The sequence below is a fragment of the Auxenochlorella protothecoides genome (assembly GCF_000733215.1).
Source record: "Auxenochlorella protothecoides strain 0710 unplaced genomic scaffold scaffold37, whole genome shotgun sequence".
Taxonomy (NCBI): Eukaryota; Viridiplantae; Chlorophyta; class Trebouxiophyceae; order Chlorellales; family Chlorellaceae; genus Auxenochlorella; species Auxenochlorella protothecoides.
Window position 1 is genome coordinate 245536 of NW_011934458.1, and position 18670 is coordinate 264205.

An 18670-nucleotide genomic window follows, 5' to 3' on the forward strand; every position below is an offset into this window, starting at 1 on the left:
TCGCCTCCCGCCATTAGGGATTCCAGTTGGCTCCCCCTGCAACGCAGTCTACAACCTGTAAGACAATCACGCAATATTTTGTTGATCATATCATTCGCTCCACATTGCCGTGGCTCCAGATAAGCGTGCAGCCTTCCTCCCGCAGATATTGGCTATTGTGCACGCCGCGTCTTCTGCCAACGTTAAGCAGGGTAAGAATTCCGGCAGCACACTGACTCTCGTACGTGTGACCATCCTTATGCCTCGAGGATGGGTTGAGCGGTAAATCTGGACCTTGAATTCCTTATACACATGCCACTTGTATCGCGATTGAAACACGAATGCGCCCCGATGCGAGTAATTGCGGCGTGGGGCAGCTTCTGTCGTAAACATTTCGTGATCAGGGAAGGCGGTACACGGAATCGAGGCACGATGCAGCTCAGACGATACGATTCAAATCACAATCATGTTTGTAGCGATCGAATAGAACAAAGGGTCAGCCGAAGAGTTTGCAGCGGCCAGGAGGCCCACACTGCCACTCTGCAAGCCACACGGTGCCCCCCATCGCGTCTGGGCGTCACCCGCCGAATGTTGGGACGGCTCGTGTTGCTCTTCTGGATCCCATTCGTCCATGGGACCTGCAATATCTCCCTGAGCTTGGCCCCATCCGCCTCAACCTTCCAGTTTGGGGGGTCGGTGGTGCAGCCCCTGGCGGCCCCGCTCGCCCTCGTCCCGCCCACCCTCGTCACGGGGCTGCAGGGTAATGTCCTGCTGCTGCTTTCAGATGTCGATGCCTGCCCCACAACGGGGGAGGGCGTGCTGGCAGCCCTGCCGGGGGCCACCCTCTCCACCACTAACGCCACAGGCAGGCTGGCCATGTACCCCACCACAGTGCTGGTACGAAGTGTGTGTGGACTGGTGTGAGCATTACAGGATGGACAGGGCCTGCCCATGGCATTGCCATAAGGCATGCAACAGTGTTGGCGGGTATGGCACCCATGACGTGTCACCGGAGCACAAATCTCCCCTTGTCCCGCATTCCCCCCTGCCACTCCCCAGCTGGAAAGTGGGACCCTGGTGAACCTGACATGGCAGGACGTGGAGTTCGACCTCTCCACCACGGCCTTCGTCCCCGGCGCGACGGCAGACATCTTTGCCGTGGACGCCTCGCTGCTGGTCAGCGGCGGCGGCTCCACCCAGACCTCTCTCCTGGCCACCAACCAGCCCGTGCCCCTGCTGGGCATCAACGGCACCGGCTCTGGCACCGTGGCTGTGACCGGCGATGGCCAGGCGCTGAACCTCACCCTCTCCGGCCTGGACCTGACCATGGTGGGCGAGTACGAGGGCACCCTCGGCGGGAGCCCGTTGCGAGGTGTGACCAATTACACCGTCACAGACCTGCGCCTGGTGGCCGGCACCGCTCTGGGCTGCACACCCGCCTGCGGCGAGCACGGGCGGTGCATGGTGCCGCAAAACGGCGCCACCGCCCAGCCCGCTTGCGAGTGCGAGTGTGGCTGGTCGGGGGTGGCGTGCACGATGGCGGCAGGGTACTGTTCCGCCTTTCCCCTGGACGCCGGCGCGAGCTGCCCGGAGAGCGCGAATGCCAGCCCACCGCCCCCCAGCCCGCCACCGGGGCCCGCCCCGTGCGTCGCCACACAGAGTGAGTGCTGTGCCCGATGGCAGGCGACGTGGGCTGAGCTGAAGCTGTTTGCCCAAGCCCGGGCTTCTTTCTCCCTCTATAAACTGCATGTTCCCAGGCACCCTCCCAGCAACCCTCAGATGCCCCACTCCACTCTTTGCTGTACAGCCTGCAGTACCCTCCAGGTGTACAATAGCTCGACGGCCGGCTGCGACTGCGCTGAGGACTGGGGGGGGCTGGGGTGCACAGCCTGCCAGAATGATGGTGCCTGCTCGGCCCTCGTGCCAGGACTGTCCAGCGGGACCTGCAGCTCCTCGCGGAACTTCACTGAGCAAACCGCCTTCCTGAGCTACCAATGCGACCTCGAGGTGTGTTGGTGCAGGGGGATGCCTTGGGCAATGATGCACAGTTTCATGCAGAATTTTGGGAGACTTGTTGCGACTGCTGGAGGGTCGAGGATGCACTCGCATGACCCAGCCTGCTGATGAGAAGTGGAACCCAGCCCCCTGCGCTCCAGAAGCCTGTGCAAGGTGTGGATGGCGCTTGAAGGTGCCCGTGATTACCTTTCATCATCATGATCCAAAGGCTCCAATCTCATTGCAGGGAACTGGCCTGGACGGCATAATTGTACCTGGCACGTTTTACGTCTACTGCAACACCACAGGCTCGGGAGAGGCTGCGTCTGCGACAAATGCGCAAGCCGTCACCGGAGGCAGCTTGTCTGGCGACAACGCGCCCCATTGCAGCGTGGGTGTTGGGCCCGAGGAGGGATGCCTGAGCATGGGTACAACAGTGACGAGCATCCTTGTGTTGTCTTGGGGTGCATCTACACGTAGAGGTCGCCACTGTTCAAGTTACCTCGCCAGCTGATCATTCGCAACCCCGCCCATCTATGCCCTCCTCACAGGTGAATTTTGCGCTGACATCATCAGCAGACAACCCCTTGTCGTGCCGGGCTTCAAACTGTGCCTTCCAGCTCGGAACCAGCATCGCGCAGTGCAGCAGTGTATCCTGCTCCTGCAAGGAGGCCTGTCCGGGTAGATAAAGTGTCTTGGGGAGAGTGAGGAAGTGTGGCAATAGCTGCATGTTCCGGCATAAAAATCGCCGCTCCTACGGCAATTGGGCTGGGAAAGCTCGATTCCTGTTCCCTCAGACTGCTGTGTCCCAAAGCATCCCCCCCCCCCCCGCCTCACTCTGCGACGCTCCTCATCTTGGCCATGCAGTCGACCTGCAGGGAGTCCTGGACGTGATCGAGGGCAACCCCTGCACGCTGAGCTGCAACGAGGTCACGGGGGAGTGCACGTTTGACATCCAGGACTTTTTCGTGACCCTCATCGCGCCCTGCACCAACGCCCAGTGCATCGTGGAGGGGTACACCGCCAGCCAAGGTGTGTGAGGCTGAGGAAGGGGTCTCCACTGCTCTGCATGGGTCGGCGAGGCGTGGAACTTCTTGATTGGCGCTGGACCACCGAAGCCCATCTCCAAATCGTGCACTCCCAGGCAACTACGTGGCCCCCGCATCCAGCAAGAACTACGACCCCGTCATCGCCGCCATCCCGCTGATGGCGCTGATCGGCCTGGTGGGGTTCCTGCTGGCCTACCTCCTCTTCCACCCCGTCGTCTGGAGGTCGGGGGGCGAGGGCCGGCCGACCGCCCCGGCGCCAGCCCCTGCATCCGGCGCCCTGGGGATCGCAGCGCCGGGGTCGCTGGGCGGCGGTCCCCTGTCGCTTCGCTGGGAGGCCGTAGGCTGCGTCGTCCCCGCCCCGGCGAGCGGGGTGCTGGGTGCCATGGGGGCGGCCTGCGCCCCATGGGGCGCGCGGCGTGGGGCCGGCGACGGCCTCGCCATCCTGCATGGGGTGTCGGGCCACGCCGAGCGCGGCGAGCTGGTCGGTCTCCTGGGGCCATCAGGTGAGTTTGCGGGGCGCTGGGATGCAAGGGGTCTGCTTGGGTCTCCGTTTTATAGAGAGGAGGGGTTGGTTCATGGGCTGGTCAGCTGTCTGGCACATCATGTATTCCTGCCGGTAAACAAGAGCTGTTCTTACAGCATACCTCCTACTTGACCCGGCTCCAGCAATCGCTGGCCCTTTACATGCCTCACCCTGACTGAGTCTCCAGACCGCGCTCCTCCCACCTTATCCCCACCACAATTCTCAATCACGTCGCCTGTCCGCACAACCTCGACCCTCTCACCTCCCCCCCCCGCCTTCAATCGCCAGGATCCGGCAAGACCACGCTGCTGGGGATCCTGGCACAGTCGGGGGAGGCGCTGGACCGCCGCGCGGCCCTGACGGGGCGGGTGGTCATGGAGGGCAGCCCTGCACGTTGCGGTCCGGGCCCCGCCTTTGTCCCCCAGGAGGACACCCTGCTGGCCACGCTCAGTGTGGAGGAGTGCGTGCGCTACGCAGCCCTGCTCAAGGGCACTGGGGCCGGTGTGGGCGCCTCGCAGGGCGACATCGCGGCGCGCGTCACCGCCGTGCTGCAGGAGCTGGGGCTGGAGGGCGTGGCGCGGTCGCGCGTGGGCGGCGCCGCGCTCTCCCGCCGCGGCATCTCCGGCGGCGAGCGGCGCCGCGTGTCCATCGCCATGGAACTTGTGCATGGGCCGGGGGTGCTCATCCTGGATGAGCCCACCTCGGGCCTGGACTCCTTCACCGCGCTGAACCTGATGCACAGCCTGAAGAGGGTGGGGATCGTGGTTGTTCCTGTTTCTTGGGGGTTGAGGTGTGGGTGTGTGAAAGGGGTGGGGGAAACGTTTGGCGTGTGGGAGGGGATGGTTCACAGTCGCTGCACTGCACGCCATGGAGGATGTGTCCGGAGCACCCTGGTCTGGGCGACAGCCATCAGCACCGTCCCCCACCCTCGTTTTGAGACACCCCACTCCCTTTCTTGAACCCGACCATGCATATGTCCAGGCCCCTCCCCCCACCACCCGAGACACTCAAACCCCTCGCACTCGCAGGTCGCCAGGGCCGGGCGCATCGTCGTGCTCTCCTTCCACCAGCCCTCCCCGGCCATGTTCTCGCTCCTGGACCGGGCCTACCTCCTCGCGCGGGGGCGCGCGGTGTACGGCGGCGACCCCGCCTCGGCCGCCGCCTTCTTCAAGTCGCGCGGCGTGCCCTGTCCCGCCGGCGATGCCATCGCGGAGCACATGCTGCACGCCGCCTCTGACCCCGTGACCCTAGGCGCCCTGCTGGCGGGGGTGCAGGGAAATGGGGCCGCGGGCGGCGGCAGCCCTCGAGTCCTGCCTGCCGGCCATGGAACGGTTGGTGCTGGAAAGGATGGAGCCGCCGAGAAGGGCCCAGCAGACGCGCAGGAACTGGCTCTGGTGGAGCTGGAGGCGGGGCCGGGAACCACTCGATCAGGCACGGAGGGGTCGCAGGGAGTGGACGCAGCGGGGCGCGGCACGGTCTCCGACCCTGGCCCCGGCCGCTCGCGCTCGCTGGAGCTGGCGGTCCTGTTCTGGCGGGCGGGGCTGGACATCGCGAGGAACCCCTCCCTCCTCCTCCTGCACTGGGCCATGGCATTGGGCATGGGCATCTTCACCGGCTGCATCTTCCTCAACGTCGGCCTCGACATCTCCGGGGCCCAGAACCGGGCGGGTGAGCGATCAAAGATGCGGAGGGGTGGAGGGGAAGGGGGCCCGGTCTTTGCCATTGTGCATTGCCGGGTGGTCGCTGCTGCCCCTGTGGCAAGCCTCAATGCCGCGGGACGATCATCCCATGAACCCTTTCCGGCCTCTCCCGCCCAGGCGGCCTGTTCTTCATCCTCGCCTTCTTTGCCTTCACGAGCCTGACCGCGGTGGACTTGTTCATGGCCGAGCGGCGGCTCGTCATGCGTGAGATCAAAGGTCAGCCCTGACATGGCTTGCAGTGGTAGTGCGAAGGGAAGAGCAAGCAACTGTGCATCGGGGAGGTATGGAGTCTCCTCCTGTTGTAAGCATGCCTGTGCGGGCCCTCACCACCCCTGCGTTCCTGCCTGGCACCTGCAGGGGGAATGTATCACCCTGTCTCCTACCTCGTGACGAAAGCCGCTCTGGACGGTCTCCTCCTGCGCGTTATTCCTGCTTTCCTGTATGCAGCGCCATTCTACCCCATGGTGGGTCTGGGCCCTGTGCGTCCTGGAGGGCGGGGGGGGATTTTGGTGCAGAGATGGAGTGGGGCATGGGCATTGGGTGGCAGCTCGGTCGTGCATGCTCACTATATACCTGCACCGATGCGATGATATGCTGTGGCAAGGCCGAATCTCGCACCTCCGCCGCCGCAGATGGGGCTGCAGTCCGACTCCACGATCGTAGCTGTCTTCCTCTTTGTGCTGGCCACCTTCTCCCTGGTGGTAGGCGCCTTTGCACTGGCAGTCACAGTCGGTAGGTGCCTCGGGGCTGGTGGTGACAGCGCGCTGCATCGGGGTTTGGGAGCCCACTCTGTGTTCACAGCAGTCTCGATGTCTTCAGCAGCCACCTGCCTTCCCCAATAAATCGCCGTGCAGTATGTTTCAAATGAAGTATCCTGTGTCCGCACTCAACCCCCACACACCAAAATACCTCCCCCTTTCAGGCTGCACGACAGCAGGGAAGGCCAGCCTGGTGATGAATGTCGTGCTCCTCATCTCCCTCCTGGTGGGCGGCTTCTTCGTGAACGTGGCCTCCATCGCCGCCTGGATCAGGTGGCTGCACTACGCCTCTGTATTCTTCTACGCCTACACTGCCCTCATCACCAACGAGGTGGCCACCCTCTCCCTCGACTTTGTGGTGAGCAGCCTTTTTTGTTAACGAAAGCATCAGGGGTTGCTGTTGAATGATCGCATGGCTTGGCTTCGTCCTGGTTGAGGGAACTGATGCTCGCGGAAAAGGAAAGCACCTCCTCCATCGATGGCTGGTCCCCGGAGCGGCCATAACATGTTGCAGCCGCACCCATCACGACCCCCGCGCCAGCCGCATCACCACCTTCAAACCCTGGCAGGTGGAGGGCTACGCTGCGGTAAAGAACGTGAGGGGGGTGGCCTTCCTGAACATCATCGGCGTGGATGCGGGGGACCTGACGCGCAACATCATCATCCTAGACTGCCTCTATGCCGGCCTTCTGCTGGTCGCCATGCTTGTGCTGTGGCTGAGGCTGCCCACCACAGCAAGCATGGCACGGGTGAGCCGGCGCTGAGTCGGCACGGGGAGCGGTTGTTTTGTCATCATGGGTGCGTTCCACCGCTGCAGGTGCAGGACTAGCATTCAGCCACTGTATACACCTCGTCGACCAGCAGGGTACATTGTGCCTGACACCATCTTAGACTAACTCATTGGCAGATAGCGTCTGTTGATGCTGTAAAATTTTTATCTTGACAACAGAACCAACAAAATAGGATAGGAAATTTTGGTACTTTGCTTTACAAGAGGACATGCACCAGTAGAGCTTCATTGTGTGGTGCGCCGCCCCTCCGTAAGGAAAGCGTGGTAGTGTCGGAAGGGCATGCACCAGAGAGCTTCATTGTGTGGTCGCCGCCCCTCCGTAAGGAAAGCGTGGTAGTGTCGGAAGGGCATGCACGTGATAGTCCTGCTCGTCCACAAAGGATAATGTCGGGTGTGGTGCATCATAACCATAATCCCGCTTCCTGTCTCTTGTACTGAAACGATTCTCTGCTGATTACATACCCAAGTGACCATAACACAACCCACGTCGCGCGAACACAGCGTCGAGGTAGTTGCCCCTTTGTCTCCCACCGTCCGACACCGGCGAGTCCCCTTGGCCGGGCGGCATTGAGGAGCATGCAGAGTCTTGTCACCACCCACAATCCCAAGAGCCCTGGATGTGCCACATTCTCGGGACCTAGATCTACTGGCAGTGGCCGCATCACGTGCCGCACGCTCGCCCACGTTGCTGGACCTCGGCTCGTGTCCACGTCGGCGTCCACGGAGTCGCCCACTCTTCGAGGACTCCTGCCTCAGCAGCCCCCTCAAGCATCCACACCTCAAAAACAGCCTCAAGGCTTGCAGGCCTGGGGCGGAGCGCAAGCCTCCACCGGGTCCCTAAAGGTACCAAGTGGGTGGTTGGTGAAGGATACCAGGGTGTGCTTGGGGTGGCTTCCCACCTTGCTGTGGGGCTTCCCCAAATTTGCTCTGCCCTTCCTAATCCCTCTTGCCCGCCTTTTCCACCAGGCTGATGGGCATGCCTGTGCATCCCCAGAACTTCCCCCGGAGCTGGAAAGTCTGGCATTTTTCACCGATGGCCCCCTGGCAGACGACCAGTGCAGCGCTGCAGAGGGCTGCAGGTGCAGGACTAGCATTCAGCCACTGTATACACCTCGTCGACCAGCAGGGTACATTGTGCCTGACACCATCTTAGACTAACTCATTGGCAGATAGCGTCTGTTGATGCTGTAAAATTTTTATCTTGACAACAGAACCAACAAAATAGGATAGGAAATTTTGGTACTTTGCTTTACAAGAGGACATGCACCAGAGAGCTTCATTGTGTGGTCGCCGCCCCTCCGTAAGGAAAGCGTGGTAGTGTCGGAAGGGCATGCACGTGATAGTCCTGCTCGTCCACAAAGGATAATGTCGGGTGTGGTGCATCATAACCATAATCCCGCTTCCTGTCTCTTGTACTGAAACGATTCTCTGCTGATTACATACCCAAGTGACCATAACACAACCCACGTCGCGCGAACACAGCGTCGAGGTAGTTGCCCCTTTGTCTCCCACCGTCCGACACCGGCGAGTCCCCTTGGCCGGGCGGCATTGAGGAGCATGCAGAGTCTTGTCACCACCCACAATCCCAAGAGCCCTGGATGTGCCACATTCTCGGGACCTAGATCTACTGGCAGTGGCCGCATCACGTGCCGCACGCTCGCCCACGTTGCTGGACCTCGGCTCGTGTCCACGTCGGCGTCCACGGAGTCGCCCACTCTTCGAGGACTCCTGCCTCAGCAGCCCCCTCAAGCATCCACACCTCAAAAACAGCCTCAAGGCTTGCAGGCCTGGGGCGGAGCGCAAGCCTCCACCGGGTCCCTAAAGGTACCAAGTGGGTGGTTGGTGAAGGATACCAGGGTGTGCTTGAGGTGGCTTCCCACCTTGCTGTGGGGCTTCCCCAAATTTGCTCTGCCCTTCCTAATCCCTCTTGCCCGCCTTTTCCACCAGGCTGATGGGCATGCCTGTGCATCCCCAGAACTTCCCCCGGAGCTGGAAAGTCTGGCATTTTTCACCGATGGCCCCCTGGCAGACGACCAGTGCAGCGCTGCAGAGGGCGCGGGGTGGTGGAGCTTCTGGCGATACCAAGGGTTCAACTGAGTGCTGGTTGACAGGTTGTCTGCGGACCTCCCATCCGCTCAGCTTCCTTCTGGCTGGGATCTTCAATATTTCGCCAATAGGACAATTTTGGTGCCGAAGAATACCGCCCCCCCCCCCTCCCCAGGGCGGGCTCCGTGCCACCTGCCGGGCCCACCCAAACACAATTTTGTCGTAGCGTGCTCCTCCTTTTCCCCTTCCCTGGACATCCTGCCCCTGTATTTTTGAAAGCTGTGCCTGTACCCTGGCGCTGACTGCCACTGGCAGTCGCCCCCCCATACACCCGCCCTGCCCTCATGAATCGTGTGACACATGCGCGTAGCGAGAGCGGCCGAGCAGAGGCAGGGGGGCAAGTGTGAACATGAAATTGCGGTGGCAGGGGTTTGGAGCGGCGGGCGTCAGCCGACGCCGCCGTCCTGCGCCCGGCCCTGGAACAGGTACAGGCTGTTTGCTGCAGCGGTCGCGATCACCGGCGCCTGCGGGTGCCAGGACAGGCGCAGAACCTTGCTGCTCAGGTCGCTGGTCACGCTTTCCTCAGCCGTGGAAACGGTGCGCGTGCGCGTGCGCGACAGCCCGAAGCGGGAGGCGGGCTGCGGGGTTGTGCCGAGCGAGGCGATGGGTGGTCGGGAAAAGGTAGGCAGATTTCTGGGAGCTCAGGAGGGTGGCATCGACGTCATTCCTCACCACCCCATGACAGCGGGCTGCGTGCCCTTGGGCAGGAAGTAAGCCCGCCCGCGGAAAATGCCCCGTACTGCACTCCCTCTTCCCCCCTCCCTTTCCTCTCACTCATGCTCCTCCCTCACCTTGGCGGCGGCCTGCAGCCGGCGGCGCATCGGGTCCCGGCTGGACTCCAGGAACATGCTGCCCGCCTCGTTGCTGCGGTCGAACACTCTGTGCCATGGTGCGGCGGGGGGTTTGGGTATTTGTAAACCACACGCAGGCGTTGCTGGTGAAGGCGCACTGGCATGGCAGCCACCACAACCCCCACTTCCCAAGCAGAACACCTTATCCGCCCTCGTCCCTTCCAGGGTCGCACGCCCCTCAGCCTCACTTGAAGAAGTTGGAGTAAGAGCCCGTGGCGATGTGCCGGCCATCGCCCGAGCTGCCCACATCAAATTTGTCAAACAGGCTGTCGCTCTCGTACAGGTCGCACAGCTGTTGGAGGAGGAAGAGTGGGGGGGGGGGGGCAGGGGGGTGCATGGAGATGCAGTCAGGGGCTGGACTGCAGAAGGACGCGTCGCTTGTCGCAGGGCAATGTCCATTCCCTAGCAATCTCGCCTCATGCCTTGGCTGCCGCAGCCAAACATCTAATCGTCAGGGCCTGGAGTGGCTCCCATTGCCCCCCTCCCCTTTTTTTAATGCATTCCAGTGCTTCAGCCACCCACCCGCACCATTCGCCAATGGCCCCGCAACGACCCCCTCAACTTTCCTCCGTTCCCCCGCCCAAATACCACCCTCCTCCTTTCTTTCCCTCCTCACCCTGCTCCTCAGGCTTTCGTGCACGCGGTGCACCTCCAGCGGCCCCGAGTCCATGGCCAAGTCCCAAAGCTTGACGGTCATGAAGTCGCGGGCGAGGAGGTGGCGCCCGTCTGCCGAGAAGCGGAAGTCGGAGATGGAGGAGATGATCTCAGAGAAGAAGTTCTTGGGCCCGCCAGGACCCGCGTCTTCAAAATGCTTCGCCCCCGCGTCGCACAGCGCGGCGGCGCGCAGGTCGGCCAGGCGCAGCGACCCGCGGCTCGTGCTGTAGGCGAATTGGTGGCTGTGGGTGGGGTGGAAGGCCGCGCGCGTGATCACCTCCGTCAGGTCGTCCATGTTGGCGGGCTTCACGTCCACCACCGTGTAGGCCTGGGGCTCGGCGTCCAGGTTCCACAGATTTATTCGCAGGTCATCGGCTGTGTGTGGTGGGGTGATACTGGTGCGTGGGTGTGGGTGGTAATGCAACCGGGGCACATGTGGCAAGAGCAGGGCGAGATAATACACAGTGAGGGGGATGGGCAATCAAAGCATGTGGGTTCCCCTCACGGGCCAGATGATCTGCAGTGAGTTTCAGATGCTGCAGCCCGCAGGCACGCCAGCGTGGCAGGCGCATGGTGAAGGAGAGCATCCTCCCCTGAACAGAACAGGACTCCGCCCATCCCAGCACATGCGAGATGCAGGCCCAGCGTCCCCATCCCATGAAAGACGCCGCACCCGACAGGAAGGTCTCCTTGTCGCTAGACAGGGACACAGTGTTGATGTGGTAGGCGTGGGCGTTGGAGTAGGTGCGGCGACACTTGCTGGTCATCAGCGTTTCCCGGCCCTCCACCTGCAGAGGAGAGCGGGGGTGGTTCAGGCGTCGGATGCACAGCAAGTGTGTACTTGCCCGAGCCCCAATGGCGACACCCACAGGGCCGGCTCGCTGCCGCCCTGCTGTGGAGACCCAGGCGTTTACAGGTGAAGGCTTGCGTACCCTAGCCTCCCGCCTCAATGCTGAGCCCAAGACCAAACATGAGTAACCAAGATGGGGCCCCATGGCCTCGTCTCACCGTGGGGACTCGAAGCTCCCTTTCTTTGAGGGACGGTGGCGCGCCGCCACCCTCTAGGCTCGGCCTCTGTCCGCTGCTCCCAGGAGCATCCATGTTCAGCCCACTCACGCTCAGCACCTGCTTCTCGTACACCTGCAGGAATCAGGGTGTAGGGCAGCAGAGAAGTGAGCGATGGTTCATGAGGCTCTGTCCCTACCAAAGGAGCTGTGCTGGCCAGAAGATGCCAGAGACTGTCGGGGGGCCGGACGCCACCTCAGACCGGTGCCGGACCAAGATGGCCATTCAGGCTGCATCATGCTCGAGGAGACATGCTGAAAGAGGCCGCACCCCACGACCTACCTTCCACAGCTTGATGGTCTTGTCGTTGGTGGTGAGGAGGTGGTGGGCTGTGGGGGTTTCGAGGGCAGGGGAGTCTCGCCGGCACCACCGGACGCTGTTGATCTTCTCCTCGATCTCCAACGACTTGAGGTAGTCAAACTCCGGCTCGTGCGACTGGAACTCGGTCAGGTAGCGGTACTCGTAGGCGTTGGGGATGCGCGGCGAGGCGGGCCGGGAGTCCGCAGGCTGTTTGGTGTGTGGGGAAGCATGGTGCGCCTTCGGGAGGGGACTGACACATTGCGCAGCCCACAGATGTCAACCGGCACGGCACTGCATGCCATCTCCACCAAATCCTCCCCGCCCACCTCGTTTGCCAGGTGTGACGGCGCGCATCTCTCGAACAGGACCACGCGCCCTCCATGATCTCCCGTGGCCAGGAACTCGCCATCCCCATCAAACTCCACGGCAGAGATGATGTCGGCTGCAGGGGAGGGCCGAGCGGAGAGGGGGGTCAGGTGATGGCCGCTTGCTTTGGTTTCAGGTCAGCAGTGCTCCTGAGCATTGCCAGAGGACCGTGCTGCTTCCACTGCAGTGAACCCTGTTGGTTATGGGCGAGGCGCGCCTCTGCCACTGCTGGGGGCTCCAGCCTTCCGACCACTGAGGGGCACAAAGGCAGCTCTCGCCGCCAAGCTTGCCAGGCCCCCCCCTTCTCTGAGCTCACCATCCTGGATCTCCTCTCCAGGCGTCCGTTCGCCAAAGACTTGGCTGAAGTGCCACTCCAGGGAAGCCGTCATGCTGTCGTAAGGGTGGCACGGTCCCACGAGCAGCTAGCAGGAGGTGTGAGGCCTACCTCCTGCGGGAATTGCAGGATGACGCGAGGGAGGCAGGGAGAGGGAGTCAGGGCGTGCCGGGGCTGATCGGCCGGCCTGCAGGGGCGCAGAGGGTCTCCGTCCCACCTGGCAACACCTCCACGCACTCTGTTATTGACATCGGGTGTCCCCCGGCGAACGAGTTCGGCGCCTGTTCACTGCTTGGGGATCCCAATGCGCGGTCGAGCCCCTGCCTGCCTCCGATCAGCAGAGGGGAGCACAGGTTCCACCCCTAGCTCAGTCGGTCAGGTCCGTCAGCGCGCAGCCTTTGCGGGCTCCGGAAGCCTCCACACGACAGACTGAATTTGGATCACCTTGATCACGCGCTTGCACGCTGGTCAAGTCGCCACTTGATCGGCGCGTTCTCGTTTGAACCTCGATGGCGCCTGCGTGCAAAGCCCGAGGAGCAAGGATGCGAGACAAGACGCCGACGCACAAGCGCAAATCTGGAACCGTGTAACAAATGCGCCCTCGAAGCTGGCGGTGGCCCGTGGTGGCGGGTGGAGGGCCGGTGCGTGGCATGGACCACCATCGCGCCGGAATCGAAGCGTAGTGGCAGACCGGGTGGGTAACGGAGTCTCCCCCCTCCAGGGGGTCCTGCTCAATGAAGCATCAATTTGTTTCCTGGCAGTCAAGTCGGGCACTGGAGCAGTCATAAGATCCCCAAGGGCTTACATTGAACACCATACATGCCTCGATTCCTAACGCTTCCTCTTGCCCCTGGCTGCAGGCGGCCTCGCCCCACGTTCAACAACCATCCTGGCAAGGTGATCTGCAAAGAGGCAATGTTCCACGTCCTTGGCAGTCCAGCTCCTTCTCCCTGGCACATCCCAGGCAAAGAGGACAGGGTCGGTGGCAATGGCAAGATTGTCACAGGTCCTGCAATGTTTTCCGGCCCCCTAGCAAGATGGCACCGGGCTCACACTCGTCAATGAGCACGTAATCCTTGGCGTACAGGAGATATTTCACAGGTGCTTCATCAGCCATGCATCAAACGCCTCATCACTCACGTTCTGCATCTAGTTTGTTGAGCTCAGCAGCCTTCTCGCGAAGAGTCTTGATGAATTCCAAGGCGATGGGGATGGTGTACGCCTTTTCCCCAAGCGCTGCCATCATGGCCTCGTCACTCATGAAGGGAATGCTGGGATGAAACGCCTGCAGAACAGCGGAGGCCGTGGCAGGACCCACTCCCTGGGCCGGAGAGGGCAAGGTTGCACAAGGAGCAATTATGCACAGTGCCGTTGTGTCTTGCCAGACTGCTCGAACGACTCTGGCTGTTGTCCTCCTGAAAAATAAGGATCCACCTACATGTGACATTCCAGGGCAATTCTTAACGCATATCCCATTATCCCCCCAGTAAACACAGACCAGCTCAGCCCTGCCCCACCTTGAGCTTGGTGAGCTCCAAGAATGCCGACTTCAGCGCAGAGGGTCCTGGTTCTGCTCCAGACGAGCTGTCCTTGTATAGAGAGGCAAAGGCAGACCGACTGGCATCAGCTACACTCGCAGGAGCCAGCTCTTTGGCAAAGGCTTGGAGCCTGGGCCGCCACTTTCCTCGAGAAAGCTTCCAGTCGACCAAACGCACAAGCTCCTCATGATGCAATTCAGGGGGATCCCTGGCTCGAATCACGCCCGGCAATGCTTCCTGGAGCCATCTGGGATGCGGCATGGGACGGCTGTGTGATGTGGGATGTTGATTGGTCTTCCGTAAGGCAGAATTGAAGATTGCAGAGCGATGAACGAACTCCCCGCCGCCCAGGCACCACCAGCGCTCTGTGCAGCCCCAAACACATCGAATACCTCTCATTGTCCAGCAAAGCTGGTTTCCAGCCTTCTATGAGCGTCCAGTAGTCATCAAGAGCGGCCTGCCACTTTTTGAGATCGACGTTCCCCCAAAATGCTGCAGCGTTGGACATTGGCAGATGTCACAAGACCGCGCTGCAATTTGATCGCATGTATTATTGTATACACCATTGAAGGGGAGCATCGAGTTGTGAGAGCTTTTCAACAATGTGGTGTTCGGTGTGCTTGGAAACCTAGATCTGGGGCGCAGCGGAATCCGGCTCAATCCCTTCCTGTCCCTCATGCGTTTGATTCTTTGTACCGGGGCATTTGCCATTCGCCAGACCAAAACGTGTCTTCTGACTGGGATACATAGATTTTATACCTCTCCTCCCACCCCATGCGGTCGCTAGCGCAGCCATGCGGCACGCACCTCGAAAGTGGGCATGCTCGGTCCCATGCTCACCCCCCCCGATGTCACCCATGTCGGGGTGTACCCGAGCATGGAGAATCTCACATGCCCTCATCACAGAAGTTGAGTAGCAGGAGTGAGTGGGGACTCTCTCGTCGAGCCCTTTTGGCGGCCCTTCCTTCCATGCTAGCCACACTGCCACTGGCGTGCGGTGCAGAGCCGTCCCCGAGCCCAGCCATTACACACCGGGTGTACTTTGACGTGGGGGTCTGCGATGCCGGAGTCAATCGGGCGCGAACTCTGGGAGACACAGTGGCCTGCGAGGCACCGGCCTACCTTGGAAGGATGACTCTGGGTGCGAAAGAGCCATTCAGTGTGCATGGGGGCAAGGGGTTGATGCCATGTCCCTGCAAAATGCCTCCCATGCAGGATACAGGGATATGGAGGCAGCACCTGCCATCTGGTGTACATGCCTGCGTGCCATCAAATGAGCTCACGGCCAGAAAATCCTCCCTACAGGACTGTATGGAGATGTGGCCCCGGCCTCAACAGCCTCAATCCTGGAAACCATTCGGGCTGGAAAGTATGACCAGTCGCTTATAAACAAGGTCCTGCCGGGGCAGTACCTTTTGCTGGGGCATCAGGGCCCCAAGAGGCTTGGGTATGTGGCGGGGGCGCAGTGCTCCCAGCCAAACACCGACCTCATGCAGTCAGCTTCCTTCCAGCTGCCCCACCGCCGGCCCGGCACCGTCAGCCTTGCGGTCACAGGTGAGTTGTCCCTGGAACTGGTGCCAAGGTGGTGGGGGGGCCTGGGCTGCATACAGAGGCTGATGCACGGCAGGACATGCTGTGGAGGCAAACAGTCGATAGGTGGGTCCCCTCCCACCCTGTCCGCTGCCACCCTTCCCATAATGGTACCCCCAAACCCAATCCCCAGAAAACGAGGATGAGCAGTACCTGCAGCGCCTCCCCAGCTACTGCAACGTCAGCATGCTCATAACGACGGGGCCCGGGCCTGTTCCAAGCCTGGATGGCCAGAACGTCGTCATTGGCGAGCTTCTGGGTGAGGGCATCGCCCCTGTTTGCCAGACATGGCAGCAGGCTGTGTCTGGAGCAGGGCACTGCATGGATGAGCTGTCAAATGAGGTTCCAACACATTCATGCCTGGGCCCGATCCCAACCCTCTTTACCTCACCCCATGCTCCATGCAGATGGGTTTGATGTGCTGGCAGCTGTGCAACGTGTGCCCACATTCTATCCAAGCAGCAACCGCCGTGCCTTCAACGAGCTGGGCCAGGTTTTCGGAGACAAGAGGGCCAACCTCGCCGCCAAGCGGTGGGGCCGGCCCTTGAAACCCATCGTGGTGATGGCAGCTGGCGAGATCAGGGAGACATGAGGAAAGGAGGGCGCCACAAGATGGTCTCATTGAGCGGCCCACTTCGCCCAGCCGATGCGGGAGTGTTGTAATTGTTCATGCAGACGCATGCCGATTCGGATTGTGGACTGGGGATGGTGGGCATCGCTCGAAGCATCAATCTCCGCACTTTCATTGATTTATGAAAAAGTCTTGAAGCATATGAATACCGGTCGCGCTTCGTCGTGAATCCTGGGGGTCTGTGCGCGTTCCCAAAACCCTGCCACCGCCCAAAAAGGGTGAGCATCCCAGCCGGGCAGCCCTGCCCTCACCAGCCCCAGTGCCAGCTCCGCGAGTTGATCTGATGCAGTTCCTGACCATCTAGTGGGCATCCGATCCCCTGTACATGCTCCCCTCTGCCCCGCCAACATGACGACCGCACTCCGGGCCGTGTGGCTGTCTGCCGAGTCCAACTTCCAGGGCAGCTTGCCAGAGGCGCGGTGTGGACACGTGGCCGCGAGCATCAAGAACCACGCCGCCTGGGGTGACGAGTTCATCATCATCCATGGTGAGTGGAGGGTGCTGGTGTGTTCTGAGACCGGTACTGTGGACACAGGCCATGCGATGGGGAGGTGACACCACCATTGACCTCCCTCTAACCCACTCAGTCCCCATCTCCACCTCCCATTACTATCCCCTTCCCCCCCATACCCACACACCAACCCAGGCGGCATCAACCGGGAGCGGGAGGCTCTGGACTCGCTGGCCGTGCTGGGTCTGGACCAGGGCAGCTGGAACTCGCCCTCCAACCCCACCGGCCCCGGCCCCTCCGCCCGCGCCTTTCACGCCGGCGCGGTGCTGGGGCGCCGGCTCTACGTCTTCGGCGGACACGTGTACGTCAAGCAGCAGGCGCGGCTGCACGCCTTCAACGACCTCTGGTGCCTGGACACCGACACGTGGGAGTGGGCCAGGCTGGAGACCGAGGCGGAGGCGCCGACGCCCTGCCCCCGCGACCGCGCCTGCCTCGTGGCCTCCCTGGACGGCAGCTCGCTGCTGCTCTACGGCGGCGCAGACGCGTCCAACCGTCGGCTGGACGACCTCTGGCGCTACGACATCGCCGCACGCGCATGGGCCGAGGTGGGTGCCGCCGGAGGGGCCCGGCCGCGGCCGCGCTGCTCGGCCACGCTGTGCGCACTGCCCAACAGGCTGCTGCTGTTTGGGGGTGACAACTACGGCGTCAGCGGCGAGCTCTGGAGCCTGAATGTGGTGGTGGAGCGCGCCGGCGCCGCTGTGAAAACGTCAAGGGAGGGCCCCGGCGGGGATGGGAAGCCAGCCACCGGGCCTGCCCCCCCTGCGACGGCCTCCTGGACGCTGCTCTCCCTGGAAGGCGCCGTGCCCCTGCCCAGGAGAGGCCACGCAGCCGCCGCCTCGGGGAGAGGCTTCCTCGTGTCTGGCGGCTTCACCGAGCACCGCTCGCTCATCGGCATCAAGAGCCGCGGCGTCTGCCTCGACGGTGAGTGTGTGCTGAGAGAGAGGGGGCTGCGGCTGCGTCCTGCAGAGGGCCCTGCTCGCCTGTTAGCTGTGACGGGGCCGACAGGTCTTTGTCGGCGCCGCAGCGGGGGCGTCAGCACCCTCCTTGGACGCTGCATGGAGCCCCCCCATTGATCCCACCACCGCCCACCCTCCTCCAAGACGTCTCGATGCTGGACCGGGAGGCGGAGTCGCTGGTGTGGAGGGCCGCGGTGCCGGGGTCAAACGACGCCGCCACGCCCTGCGCGCGGGAGAAGCACTCGCTCACTGCCGTGTCCGACGGCCGCCTGCTCCTGTTTGGAGGTGGGGCGTGGAGATCAGGCTGTGGCGGGGTCTCGGGGGGAAAGCCTGTACTCCCGTCGTTTAGGGATCCCTGAGTGCGTGAATGTTCTGCTGCGCTCGGTCATCCATGGCTGTGTTTTAGAGCCATGACCTGCTGATCCATCGTCACGCCCTCCTCCATCTGCCACCCAGGCACGGACGGGAGGACGACGCTGGGGGACGCCTGGTGGTTGCATGTGGAGGAGGTGGCTGGCGCGGCGGACCCGGCGCCCGCCCACCCCACCCCGCCCCGCCCCGGCGGCCCCCACTTGACCCTGGAGGGGCCGCCCGCCACGAGCAACCGGCCGCTGTCCCCCGCCCCGGGCGCTGCCTCGGGCCTTGCCGCAGCGGGGCTGGCCTACCTCCCCGCCGTCCCCCTGGGCCTCACCTCGGCCTTCTCCAGCCTCAGGGACAGGCTGGGCCTACCTGCCACCGCCCCCGCCGCCGACCTGCTACCCCTGGGTGTGCTGGCCAGCGAATTTGACCCAGCCCTGCTGGCTCTAGGCCAGCGGGTTCTCGACCTGCCCAGCGGCACAGAAGGAGATCGGGGCCGGGCAGTGCAGGCGGCACGCTCCTTCCTGGCCTCGTGCTCGCACGAGGTGCGCGCTGGGGGAATATATTGTGTGTGTGTGGGTGGGGGGGGGGTGGGGGGTCCTGCGCATGATTGTTCA

The 18670-nt window shown here is 62.4% G+C and overlaps 4 protein-coding genes across 4 annotated transcripts in view; 3 read left to right on the plus strand and 1 right to left on the minus strand.

Annotated features, from left to right (window-relative positions):
* Window positions 1-567: 567 nt before the first annotated feature.
* Window positions 568-6768, plus strand: F751_3547 (putative ATP-dependent permease; the record flags this gene model as incomplete). Its single annotated transcript, XM_011403460.1, has 13 exons — window positions 568-876; window positions 1039-1639; window positions 1787-1986; window positions 2526-2655; window positions 2842-3006; window positions 3119-3526; window positions 3835-4298; window positions 4575-5214; window positions 5364-5462; window positions 5604-5710; window positions 5879-5978; window positions 6169-6362; window positions 6574-6768. The coding sequence occupies 13 exons, from the start codon at window positions 568-570 to the stop codon at window positions 6766-6768; spliced, it is 3612 nt and encodes a 1203-aa protein (XP_011401762.1).
* Window positions 6769-9286: 2518 nt separating this feature from the next.
* On the minus strand, window positions 9287-12525 carry F751_3548 (Serine/threonine protein phosphatase 2A 55 kDa regulatory subunit B beta isoform; the record flags this gene model as incomplete). Its single annotated transcript, XM_011403461.1, has 9 exons — window positions 9287-9478; window positions 9692-9779; window positions 9940-10043; window positions 10368-10780; window positions 11079-11193; window positions 11414-11545; window positions 11753-11977; window positions 12097-12212; window positions 12453-12525. The coding sequence occupies 9 exons, from the start codon at window positions 12523-12525 to the stop codon at window positions 9287-9289; spliced, it is 1458 nt and encodes a 485-aa protein (XP_011401763.1).
* A 2257-nt stretch (window positions 12526-14782) lies between these two features.
* F751_3549 (hypothetical protein) lies at window positions 14783-16190 on the plus strand (the record flags this gene model as incomplete). The annotated part of the gene is made up of 4 exons (XM_011403462.1): window positions 14783-14822; window positions 15314-15562; window positions 15732-15857; window positions 16006-16190. 4 exons carry the CDS (start codon window positions 14783-14785, stop codon window positions 16188-16190), a joined length of 600 nt encoding a protein of 199 aa, XP_011401764.1.
* A 387-nt stretch (window positions 16191-16577) lies between these two features.
* Window positions 16578-18670, plus strand: part of F751_3550 (Host cell factor 1) — a gene marked incomplete at both ends in the record, with an annotated part of 3266 nt that continues 1173 nt past the window's right edge. Inside the window, 4 exons of the mRNA XM_011403463.1 lie at window positions 16578-16716; window positions 16876-17661; window positions 17841-17981; window positions 18348-18598. Coding sequence (XP_011401765.1) covers window positions 16578-16716; window positions 16876-17661; window positions 17841-17981; window positions 18348-18598 — 1317 coding nt within the window. The remainder of the gene's footprint in view (window positions 16717-16875; window positions 17662-17840; window positions 17982-18347; window positions 18599-18670) is intronic.